Raw genomic sequence first — 12,686 nt, 5'->3', positions numbered from 1 at the left:
GCCATTGTTAATCTCTGCGGTCAGCATTTGAGTGGCGCGATCCCTCTCTGGGAGATCATTTCAGGCACCAAGAGACAGTCACACAAGGCCAAGGAGGAAAACTAAGCATAAGAGTCTGCAAAAATAGGAGAGGAATGCGATAAGTTACTTTACTATTTTAGTAAAGTAACTTAACTTAAAATATTAAAAATGGAAAAAAAAAATAGTAAAGACTAAATTAAACTTTTTTTTATTTTAACAAGATTCTAAATTTTAAGGCAGAAAAAAAAATAGAGGAGGAAGCTCAAAATAACCTGAGGGATCAGATCACAGGGTCGTTTTTACTAAACGAAGAACATAAAAAAAAAAAAAATATATATATATATATATATATATATATATATATATATATATATATATATATATATATATATATATATATTATATTTTTTTTTTTTTTTACTGCAAATTGGAATCTTTCCCAATTGGAAAAATAAAAGTTCTGTCTCTTGGAAGAAGAGAAGGAAAAAAAAAAAACACGGCGAAAATTGGCTTCGTCCAACTTCAAGGACAAGTGTACAGCCACCTGCCTGCTGCAGAGGACGATCCAGGCAGCACGGACCACTCCCGTCCTCAGCTCCTTCTATAACTGCCCTCAACAGCCCCCGACCCACTTTTTATGCATTCAGGTGGGTGACGTCACTGACACTGCCCCCTTTCCCTTAACCTCTTTACTGCTGGCGCCGACCATAGAGACATTTACTTGTGAAGCCGCTTTTTAAAACGATCACTCACGTCCCCGAAAAGGTTAACAGAGTAGGCGGGGCAGGTGACACCGATGTCGCCTCCTGATTGGTGTTAGTGCTGCAGACCCCGCCCACCCCCGCCGCTCTCAGCGCCTCTCGCTCACACACACTCTGTACACGGGGAGCGGGTGACACGATGTCCGCTCCGCTCCTCCGGACGCACGACCTGCCGCGGCTGCTTGTGTCCCGGTGACCGCTCCGCTTTGTCCATGTCACTGCGCTCCTTCCTTCCCTCCAATGTGGACTCCTTCGCTTCTCCTTTGTAATTCGCACGGGGAATCATGGCGAGCCGCCGGACTGCTCCACCTGAGGGAGACGGCGAGAAGCAGCAGCAGCAGGCGCTCATTAGTCCGGGCACTGAGGAGGTGAGAAGCTGTGGTGCATGCTGGGAGTTGTAGTTCTCCAGCAGTCCCCCATCTATGGTGTCCTGGAGGGATCATCCCCAGTGTGGCCTCCCTGCCAGCAGCCAGAATACCCCACATTGTCTCTGCCCCCCCCCCCACCCAGGACTCTGCTCCACCCAGGACTCTGCTCCACCCCTTTAATTCTCTTTTTATTCCTGCTTAGTAGCCGGTGCACTCAGACAAGTGTGTGACCCAGGAGCCTCCGCCATCAGTGGACTGGCTGCTGCAGAACCTCTTGGAGAGGTGGTCCGCTCAGGCTGCTGGGTCGTATCTGATGGTTTTTTGTGTGTGGCCACAGGTAGCCAGAAATCCAGACTCTCTGGTTGTCTTTACAGATCGCAGTTTAAATCGCCGGTGAACAGCGAGGTTTTTATTTTTTTGGGCACAAATTTGAGCGGCCGAGAGACCGAGCTAATATTTTGGTGGCCCCTAAGTCGCCGAGAAGTCTTTGTTTAGGTCACCCCATTTTTTTTCAGTGCAAAAATAAGATATAAATATGGGGCCTCTATTATGGGAATTGGTCCCGAGCCCCAGACAGGTCTGGACTGTGGTCGGACGTCCTGCGGTTTTATGGAGTCACCACCGCAATGTGTGAACACAGCCTAGCACGTATTTATAGGCCTGTGCTTATTTTCGCGTTGCAGAGGATATGGATAAACCTGGAGATCTGTGCGGCCCGACCCGGTGACCGGATGTGGTACACGGTGGTGTCACCCAACCAGTGACTGGTGGTGACCAATCCCTAACCCAATGATGGATCTGTTATGGTGGGCAGATCGTGAGCGCTAGTAAATATGGTGACCGCTGTGTCATTACAGGTGATTTGGTTCTTAGAGGGGTTGTACACTTATAGGGTATTTTCCCCCTATAAACAGCGCCACTCTTGTACATAGGCTGTGTCTGATATTGCAGCTTTTCCATATTCATCTTTTTGGAGCTGTAATGCAATACCAGACACAGCCTGTGTACAAGAGTGGCGCTGTTTGTGGGTGGATTTTATTTTCTGGCTGGATGAGAGGGTCTTTAGATACTGTGCTGTAACTGATTATTGGGTTAGATATTCTTTATCACTGCACTGTATATATGCTCTTTCCTGATGGTCTAATGTAAGTTTTATTATTGGGTTATATTATCCCTTTAAGGAATGTTCAGATCTGCACACATGGTGACTGGCTGCTGCAGAACCTCTTGGAAGGATTTGGTCACTGTGTGGTTTCCTGCCTTGTGGTTACCATGGAGCCGTCTTCCTTGGGGTTCTCCTCCCTGTAATCATGGCCCCTGGGGGACATGATGTGTGAGATCTTGTGGAGACAGGTTGTTACTTGGTGTCTGGATGTTGCCAGCTGCTGCAGAGCGGTTTACATGGGATCCTGAGCTCTCGCCATATGTTACATTGTGGCGGCGCAGCCCTCTCTGCTGGGAACTGGGCAGAGTGTACAGAACAGAGCCTTGTAGGAAAGTCCTGGGCACCGTACCCATGTGTCACTACAGGCTGCCACCACCCTGAATCTTAGTAGTCAGCAGCGGCGGTGTGGTGCTGGGCACTCTCTGGTGCACAACAATGCAGATCAGAGGTGGCAAAGCAAGTCTGCCATATAAATAAAAGGGTTAGATCGCTCTGGAGGGATGTGTGAGCTGAGATCACCCGACTGCATCACCTGGTTTGGGGGATTGACCTTTCCTCTAGGTAAATTGTGGAGGGGTCGTGCGTTTTCAGTAACTGTCAGATGAGTGCTGGTTTGGCCGCCAGCTATTCTTCCTGACCACTTATTCTACGCTTGCCCTTACTACAGCTCACAGCTATTCTTCCCAGGACCCCCGTACACGTGCACACTAGGTTCAGCTAGCCACTTTTTGTCCAACTCTCTTCACCGTACATGCGCACTCAGATTGACTGGCAGCTATTCCCTCTGACCCCTCCATACATGCACACACTTGGTTTGCTGGATAGCTATTCCTTCTGACCCCCAATACACATGCAGGCTCAGTTCAGCTATTCTTCCTGATCCCATCCACAAGACACATGCACGCTCAGTTTGGCTATTCTTCCTGACCCCGTCCTCCTTTCCTTTCCACCATACACATGCATTCTCAGTTGGGCTATTCTTCCTGATCGCCTCCCTTTTCCACCATACACTTGCACTCTCAGTTCAGCTATTCTTCCTGACCCCATCCTCACCCATCCACAAGACACATGCATGCTCAGTTTGGCTATTCTTCCTGACCCCCGTCCTCCTTTCCTTTCCACCATACACATGCATTCTCAGTTGGGCTATTCTTCCTGATCGCCTCCCTTTTCCACCATACACTTGCACTCTCAGTTCAGCTATACTTCCTGACCCCATCCTCACCCATCCACAAGACACATGCACGCTCAGTTTGGCTAGTCTTCCTGACCCCGTCCTCCTTTCCCTTCCACCATACACATGCATGCTCAGTTGGGCTATTCTTCCTGACCCCCGTCCTCCTTTCCCTTCCACCATACACATGCATTCTCAGTTGGGCTATTCTTCCTGATCGCCTCCCTTTTCCACCATACACTTGCACTCTCAGTTCAGCTATTCTTCCTGACCCCATCCTCACCCATCCACAAGACACATGCACGCTCAGTTTGGCTATTCTTCCTGACCCCGTCCTCCTTTCCACCATACACATGCATTCTCAGTTGGGCTATTCTTCCTGGTCGCCTCCCTTTTCCACCATACACTTGCACTCTCAGTTCAGCTATTCTTCCTGACCCCATCCTCACCCATCCACAAGACACATGCATGCTCAGTTTGGCTATTCTTCCTGACCCCTGTCCTCCTTTCCTTTCCACCATACACATGCATTCTCAGTTGGGCTATTCTTCCTGATCGCCTCCCTTTTCCACCATACACTTGCACTCTCAGTTCAGCTATTCTTCTTGACCCGCATCCTCCTCCTTGCCCTTCCACCATACATATGCACTCTCAGTTCAGCTATTCTTCTTGACCCCCATCCTCCTCCTTCCACCATGCACGCTCAGTTCAGCTATTCTTCTTGACCCCCATCCTCCTCCTTACTCCTCCACAATACACATGCACGCTCAGCTATTCTTCCTGACCCTGTCCTCCTCCTTACCCTTCCACCATGCATATACACGCTCAGTTCAGCTATTCTTCCTGACCCCCCCCCTCCCCTATACATATGACACTCCATTTGAGTTTTCTCCTGAACCCAACATATACTGACCTATTTCTTAACCCCCCCATCCCAGTATACATTGACGCACAGTCCAGCTCTCAACTATTTTTTGTTCCCCTCCCCCTCCCCATACCTGTGCATTCTCAGCTTGACTGACAGCTATTCTTCCTGACCTCTCCATACACATGCATTGGAGCAGCTGATATTTACTTCCCACCTGTGCACGCTTAGTTCGACTGGCGGTTACACCTTTCAATACCCCATACACTAGCACAATCAGTTTAGCCTAGCGCCCATGTTTTTTTCAATGGGAGAGAACAGACACTTGAAAAATAAGTTCCATCACATTAGAACAAGGAATAGGGCCTGTTAAAATTCAACATGCCCCATCCCTCCCATATGCCCTTCTGCTGCCAAAATCGATATGGTGGATGTAATTTTTCATGTATGTGGCAATCTTGATTGTTCCCACTATGGTTTTGGGTATCGTGGCTAGAAATTGCTGCTCTTATGCCAAGGTCAGACATGGATTTCAGAAACCCAGGTCTGCCGGAACAAGAACTGTTTTTCTGCTGTAGTTAATAGAAGGGCACCCCAGGTGGGGGAGCAGCCTGTGTCACATGCATATGCCCCAGTAAGCCATGTAGAGCAGTTGTATTGATGTCAGTGCCAGTATTTGTAGAAGTATGTGCCCTCTTCCTGTGCTACGAGGATGTGCACTGATGGCTGTCAGGAGTGATTTGTGGAGGCATCAGTGAATTTACACACCTATCACTCGGTGGCGGCAGCTGCGCATCGTACAGCAGGTGAGGACTGCCTGCAGCGCTGCTGTCACTCGCTTGGCCCCTATCCCCTTCTTATCACTCTGCTCTACCGCATATCATTTGTGATCATCACGTCCCCGGGCGGCTGCAGCAGCGTTGGGAATGGAGCAGGTTAAATGCTTTACGCTTGACATAATAATCTGCCTCGCATTTCTGGTGAACTCCCTTCTGCAGCATTAACGCCAGTTTACGGATAAACCTTTTCTTTCATTAAGAAATTCAGCAAGTGCACGACTCTGCTTCCTGCAGCTCGGGCTGAACCCCGCAAAGGAAAATCCCTATATGAATATATAATATATCCTGTGATTTATTTTATTTTTCCTTCATTCTTTCCAGCATCGGCGTAGGGTGTGTCATTTTGGCGTATTTAACACCTCCAGTAGGAAGCTATGAGGAACGCTGAAATATAAGATCACACTGAAGTGAGAGGCGGCCTGATCTCTGTTCTGGTTATGTAAGAAGTGGCCGCTCTGTCATCACCGGCTTCTGGATATCTTATATCTGGTGGACTGTATATAGAAGTTTGTGTGAGATTAGGAAACTGTTTCTCTTATCCCCAGAAACAGCGCCACTCTTGTGTGTAGGTTCGGTCTGGTATTGCGGATGTTTGTTTGATGCCTATTGGCGGCAGAAATAATACCAAGTTGTTACTTAAAGGGTCATTTCCAAAATAAAATACCCATAGGATAGTGGGATGACTTGCTTATCCCAAGAACAGAACTCCTCAGGCCCTGTCTTGAATGGAGCTGTGGTGCCCTTTTTCGGACCCCATTTTATTCATGGTCCATTGGACTGTTGGACTAAGCCAATTGCTGCGCTAGGCCTTTTCCTTTAGTAGCTTTGAGTGAATGTAGCAGATACAGAGTAGATGTACCTCCTGCGTTCAGGACTGGCTGCAGCGCCCATCGCGGTTCCTGAGTTCCGATCTCACTAATGGTTCCTGAAGTCCAGACCCCAGCGATTAGCGCTTTTCCCCTTATTTTCTGGATAGGGAATAACCTGTATCTCTGGGGGAAAACCCCTTTAACAGGGCTTCTATTGGATTTATGGGGTCCCAACTTAGGTGCATTCTACCACCTTTTGGGGATGGCTGAGTTTGAGGATAGACCGAGGGGCCCTGTGTTCCTATATGAAAGTCAATGTTGAGAGATTTGTAAGTCTAAAGCTATGTTCACACTTGTTGGGTTTTTCAGCGTTTTTTTGCTGCAGATTTTTATGTAAATTTTCAGCTGCATTTTGCAGTACCAGCAAAGTCTGAGAAACCAGAATTCTCTGTTCACACATCTTGTGGTTTTATTTTTTTTTTTTGCATATTTTGTGCCTTGGTTGGGTTTATGGAAAATAGAGCATGTCACTTCTTTCAGCATTTTTTCACCCATAGGAATTAATGGGTGGTGAAAAAACGCATAAAAGCACCAAAAAACGCTGCAGCGTTTTTTCAGCGTTTTTGATGGCAAAATAGAATGGTGTTCTTTTTTTCACACAACTTTTATGTACATGCATAAATAGAGACAGACGGACAGTGAAAAAACGCATCAAAAAACGCAGCAAAACCTGCGTTAGTGACGCAGCTGATTTCCTGCCAGAGATGAGTTTTCTGCAGATTTGTGACGTAAAAAACCCCTAACATGTGTGAACATAGCCTTAGGGCGCAGGTAGGCGGATGTAGAAATCAAACTGCAGTGGGAACAAATTGCAAGCTTACGAGACTGCTCAGCTCTCTTCATCAGGCTTAGAATACATTACATGCCTGATGAAGAGACCGGAGTAGTCTCAAAAGCTTGCAATTTGTTCCCATCTTTACATGTTACAAAGATAGATAGATATATATATATTTTTTTTATTTATTTTTTTCCCTCAAGAAAGAAGAAACTCTAACTCTGCTATTAGGCAAGCGGACCTTTGTAGCAGGCAGCAGTGAGGGTCTCCAGCAGTGAGGGGGGGGGGAGGGGGGTCTCCACAGGTCCATTCTCCAAAATGCCAAAAGGGTTGAAATGTACTTTTGTAGAAAGGGAGAGGTTGGCACGAGTGGCTGGCAGGAGCGTCCAAAGGTTGGCTGTCTGCGGAAGAAGCCGCTGGAGGTAGGACTAGGCTGAGTCAGATAAGAATTTGTATTTGCGGTCAGTCCGCAGCGGTCAGGCCCATGTTCACATTTCTAATAACAACCAGACCTCAGCCAAATCCAGACCTGGAAGTCGTCTGCATCATGGAGAATCTGGTTTGGGCCTTTTCCCAGTTGACTATAAAGTACCTCGTGCCCATGGACTGGCGTCCGGCTCCCGTCTAAATGTCACATTGCAGTAGTAAAAGTATTAATTATGGTCCCGCAGAATAGGTGATAATGGGCACGTGTGGTGTCCATGAAAAAGGGTGCAACATGGATGTGTGAATTTGGCCTTGCTCTGTTAAACGGGTTCTCCAGTTTAGTAAATGCTTTTTTTATATAATCTATTAGGTGATTCTAGTTGGACCTCATTCACACGTCTGTTTAAACACTTATGTGAAAAATGCTACCAGGGCAATCAGTGTTTTCCATTCATGTTTCTGTTTTTACCATCAGTCATCAGTGTTTTTTACAGATGGATAAAATAAATGACAAGTTTTCTCCTTGGACGGGCAGTGTAATGCTCACTTACTCCTGTGGTGGCGCTGTAGAGAAAGAGAACACTTGTTCGGTCTAATGTGTATAGCCAGCATAACGCTTCAGCCGATCATTCAGCCGACAGCCGTCTCATCCTCTTCTCCATGCACAGGATCATCTGCTCGGCCGAGCGAGTCACCGACTGACACATTAGCGGGTGGATCATCTCTGGGAGAGCATTGTGATCAGCAGTCCGATCACACGTGGGGTCAACCTCTCTCCCAGCCATAAGTCGGCCTGTGGATTTGTAGTGCCCATAAATTGGCTTTGGGAGTGCGTGCCATCCACGTGCCTAGAAAGGTGTATGATGGCATGTGGGAGTTTTGTAGGAACTCTGTTGTATGGCTGCCCACTCTTCTGGCTTCCTGCGCCGGCCCCCCGCTTCCTGCGCCGGCCCCCCGCTTCCTGCGCCTGACTGGAGCAAAACAGTGTTTGTCGTGGATTAAGAAAAACCAAAACTGCTTTCTAAAACAGTGCCACTCCTGTATATAGGCTGGGTGTGGTGTTGCAGCAGGGCTCCATTTTTTGTTGGTGCTTTTTCTAGAAAGCAGACATGTTTTTCTAGTGCTGTTTAACCCTTTCTATGATGTGGTTGGTAATGGTGACCAGTTTGCTGGCCCTCGCCCTCTGATTGCTGCGCTTTCACTAGAAATCTGCCCACAGACGGCAGCTTATTATTTTACTGGCCGGTACAGGGCGTGCCGCCTTATCCAGTGGTGATCAGATGTGCGGCTCGCCGGTGCTGGATGTGTCAGGGTGAGGTGAGGAGGGTTGAGGTTACTGTAACAGATCTGGATTATTATCCTGGCTGATCCTTGTGGCGGTGATTCCCTGCGGATTTACAGCTACTGGAACCTGCAGCCGTTCCTGAAACGTCATCCTGCTGTTTTCTGGGGAGGAACCCCCCCCATCTGTACATTGATCTCATTAGACACAGGCTGATGCTAGGAGTTGTAGTCATTGACCCACATGCCTGTCCTGAAATTAAAATGGCCTTAATTACATTATCGTCTTTTGCAATTACTGCTCCCCCCTGGGCTGTTACTCTGCTTTCCTGGAGTCCTGAATGGCAGCCCCTTACCATCGGCATCTGTGGGTGGGTTTATTTTTTTTCTTTACCATGACATTGTCTGGATCTGGGAGCTGCGGTCTTCTGGAGAAATTGGTGATACTGGCAGAGAAATGCAGTCTCAGGGCTGTCCAGTTGCCTGGGCTGCCGCACGGCGTCCTGAGATGCCCCTGCAGAGTTACTGTCTGACACCGGCCAGGGCAGCCGTCTCGTGCTCCATCTCATCGCCGGCTGCGTCATTTGGGGGAATGCAGCAACTGATTTTTGCCCTTATTGGGTCAAAAAAGGTTGGACATATTGAAATTGGACTGAGGACCCTTTTGATCTTGGGTGGGGGGGTATAATCTGCTGGCAAAATTGTCTGAAGGCCGCTCTCCCCATCAGAAACACATGAGCACTTAGTATACCGGGGACTCTGGAGAATGTGCGGGATTATTGCACTGCTGCCCGATGTCGCTCTTCAGGCTCCATGTGTGAGGTCCATAAAGCATTTCTCTGTCTTGGTTGTTTCTTCCTCCTTGCGGCTCGTGCCGGCTTTCTTGCCTTTGGTTCCTGGGGCTGCGTCCTCCCAGTCCAGAGGTCAGCGGTGATTCAGTACTTCTGTCATCTTGTCCTTTGTTGCTTTGCTGTCTGTTTAGTTATTGGAAATGTTTAATGGAAAAAGACGTCTGTCTCTAGGCCGGTGACGGCACCCGTATAACCGTCAGATCTGAGATGTTTTGTAGCGTAAGGCTTCATTCAGACTTCAGTCATTTTTCTGGTGCGGAAAAAAAATGGTCCAATTTTCATCAGTGTCTGGTCAGTTTTTACCATCAGAGTTTCATCAGTGACTTTCTTGTATAAAGCAATAAAGTTACAAAGTTTCTCCTATATAGTCATTGTTAATGACTGACTGTACACTGATGCCAACCGTGTGCGCTTTGTGACTTCCATGGACCCGTAGACTTGGATGGGTAATCTGCATCCATGACTGGTCCACATACAGACAAGTTTCTGTGATTTATTTATTTTGTTTGCAGACATGGTCCACAACAAATACATGGACATGTGAACAGCACCATAGATTTTATTTGTGAAAAGACGGGTAGAACACATGTGAGAAATGGACGTCTCAATGAGGCCTTAAAGGGGTTGTCTGGTCTTAAGCTACAAGTCTGCAGGCACTCTGTTACTGTGCGCTCTGAAGATTCTCCAGTGCTGGCGTGGAGAGCGGGTGGTCATGTGACTGCAAGTATGTGATTTGTATACTTCCGGCCACATTCATACTAGACTGTATCCAGCCTCACTTAATAAATTTGCATTGAGTGAAGTGGTGCCCTTCTAGTCGGCACATGACCTCATGTATGCAAATCACATACTTGCTGTCACTCACCCGATGCCGGCAACGGAGAACTCTCGCAGTGCGCGATATGAGGATTCACAAGTCTGCAGTTACATAGTGACTGCAGACTTGCAGCTCAAAGGGTACCTGTCATTAGAAAAAATGATGTTTAATAGCATTACTACCCTGCCCAGTGCCTGTGGGGAGAAAATTAACTTTATTCTCCCCCCAGCGTTCAGCTAAGTGCTGGCTCCAAGTGGGTTAGTAACACTATTGACCTGTAGATTTACCCCAAATCTGCAGGTTAACGGCATTTTTTCTGGTGACAGGTTCCCTTTAAGACCGGAAAATCCCTTTTTAAGGGTCAGTTTACGCGAACTGATCAGCGACACGATACGAATGCCAATCTGTAAACTTACCGATCGGTGGTCCTTTGCCTGTTTTTCCATAGAGAGAAAAAAGCAAACTATGCTCTGAGCGATCTTTACTAGACTGCTCAGTGCACATAGGCTTCCATAGTTCTCGGCTGTGAGTCCTGATTTTTTTTTTAATTTTTTTTTTATGCCGCATAAAAGATCGTTTTGCACGTTCGTTGTGTCATCGTCGGCCTCTGTACATGGCAAGATAATCGTGAAACAAGCTTTTTTTTTTTTTTAACCAGGCTTTTTCATGGTTATCTTGCAGTGTAAATGCCTCTTAAGGATTATTCCTAAATCACAATATAGTCTTATAATGTGTGTATTTATTTTTAAGTCTGACCCCGTAATGCACATATCACCCCTTTAGGGATGCTGTTCCAGGCTCTAATTAACCTCCAGTTGGCATTGGACGCTCTACTTCCAGCATAGCTCTTCTGTGCCTCCAGCATGCATGACTGAGTGTATGATACTTTTAGAATACACTGGTCCTGTACACTATTCCGCCAGTGCAACTTTATCTTCTGCCATGTAGGACAATATACCTGCATGTGCGTCTTGAACATCGTTGATCTGTTAGCTGTTTTTCAGCAGAAATCAACAGAGCAGAGCAGTACTCTACTCTGCCTGCACAATGTTATTGTGAAAGTACAGCAGGGCTGAGCTGTGTATGATGCTTCTTATTGAGATTTTCCGGAGAGCCCATTTCACTGTGATCTGTGTGTAGGTGAGTTGGACAATCATTTAGTTTGGGGGGGAGCAGGCAGAGAGTCGGCTCAAGTGTTAAACTTTAATTATTGATGTTTCTGACAATGAGAAGTGAAACTGTCTAATCTCATTTACATTGGAATCTCATGATTGACCTGTGATATCCCAAACTGGAGACCCCTCCTCCAACAAACCTGCTTATAAAGTGACTACTGATCAGCCAAGGGCTCACAATGGAGATGGGGAAGCTAGGCATCCTTCTGCAAAGCCCAAGCACAGGTATTATCTATTGCTGCCTCAATTCTAGTTTTTTAAAAGAAGCCCCATTGTGGTGATTGGGGATTTTTACATCGGAAAGTGGATTCGAGACCCCCTGTTCCAATGATAGGTGGTTGCTCGATTGGTTGGACTGCCAACGATTTCTTGGGTACTTTATCGGCAATCCTCTGCATAGCTCTTAATTCTAGGTTTAAGTAAATGCTTTTATTTCTCATTTCCTAAAATGGAGCATATTTTCTTAAAACTATGTTCTGTTCCTCTTTTATTCCTCTTGGAAACTTGCAAATTAACAACTAGCCATAACCATTTTTTTTTTTGTTAGTGTTGTGTTTCTACAGTGTGACTGCCATTATATATTGATACACCTCATAGAAAAGGAAAAATGGTAACTCAATTGTTCATTCATTTGTACTTTTCCAGGAGGATTTGTAAAGGAATCGATGCCACAGTGCAAAGTTTTAAATAAAGATGCTCCAGGATTATTTCATGGGGATTGAAGGGGTAACGTTTCTCCTTGTGGAGAATGGGAGATTGCAATTTTATCGTAAAACAGATGTGTCTGGAGACCACAGAGGCCATCTTTAAAGCTACCCATTGGATTTTTGCATAGTATTGTAGTTTTTATATTTTGTGGACAGTGTTTTTCTAGCAGTTAAGTTGTGGCGGTGAGACATCGATGCAGGAGGCACACATTTTGGATATGGAGTTTGCTTGGCGACCAGAGACAGATTGTGAGGAGCTGGAGAAGGCGTCTGAGCAAACAATTGCAGAGTTGCCGTCTGTGTGTGATCTAGACAGAGAGGGCTCCTCATACACTCACACCCCATTGTTCTGGGGGCTACCTGCTGGGAATGTTTAGACAAATGTGCTCACTGTTTATCTGCGCTGTTTGCTCTTTGGCGGTCTGGCCTTCTGGTAACCAAGTATGGAGGACATTCCAGGTCTGGCGGAGTGCAGAGGATCCTTGCAAAAAGCTCAGAAGTGGAAAGTTGTTTATAAAGGGGGAAAAAGTTTCTGAAAGTGAAGATGAAACTTTCAACAACCTTGTGGCATCTCTTTCCCTGGACGTCCTTC

At 46.6% G+C, this 12,686-nt stretch overlaps 1 protein-coding gene across 2 annotated transcripts in view; it reads left to right on the top strand.

Moving 5' to 3' along the window:
- The first annotated feature begins 865 nt into the window (after positions 1-865).
- The window catches only part of ARHGAP21 (Rho GTPase activating protein 21), a 172,308-nt gene continuing 160,487 nt past the window's right edge, over positions 866-12,686 (top strand). Inside the window, exon 1 of one of the 2 annotated variants that reach the window (XM_073677523.1) lies at positions 866-1,150. In XM_073677523.1, the coding sequence (XP_073533624.1) occupies positions 1,067-1,150 (84 nt within the window). In that variant the 5' untranslated portion in view covers positions 866-1,066. Of the gene's footprint in view, positions 1,151-1,466; positions 1,488-12,686 lie in introns of those variants that run through there. The other variant, XM_073677524.1, reaches the window with a different exon arrangement.

The sequence above is a fragment of the Phyllobates terribilis genome, unplaced genomic scaffold (genome assembly GCF_046119375.1).
Source record: "Phyllobates terribilis strain yellow unplaced genomic scaffold, ASM4611937v1 Scaffold_4__5_contigs__length_816908805, whole genome shotgun sequence".
NCBI classification, from domain to species: Eukaryota; Metazoa; Chordata; class Amphibia; order Anura; family Dendrobatidae; genus Phyllobates; species Phyllobates terribilis.
Note: the sequence above shows the minus strand (reverse complement) of the source record. Positions and strands in the feature narration are given on the sequence as shown.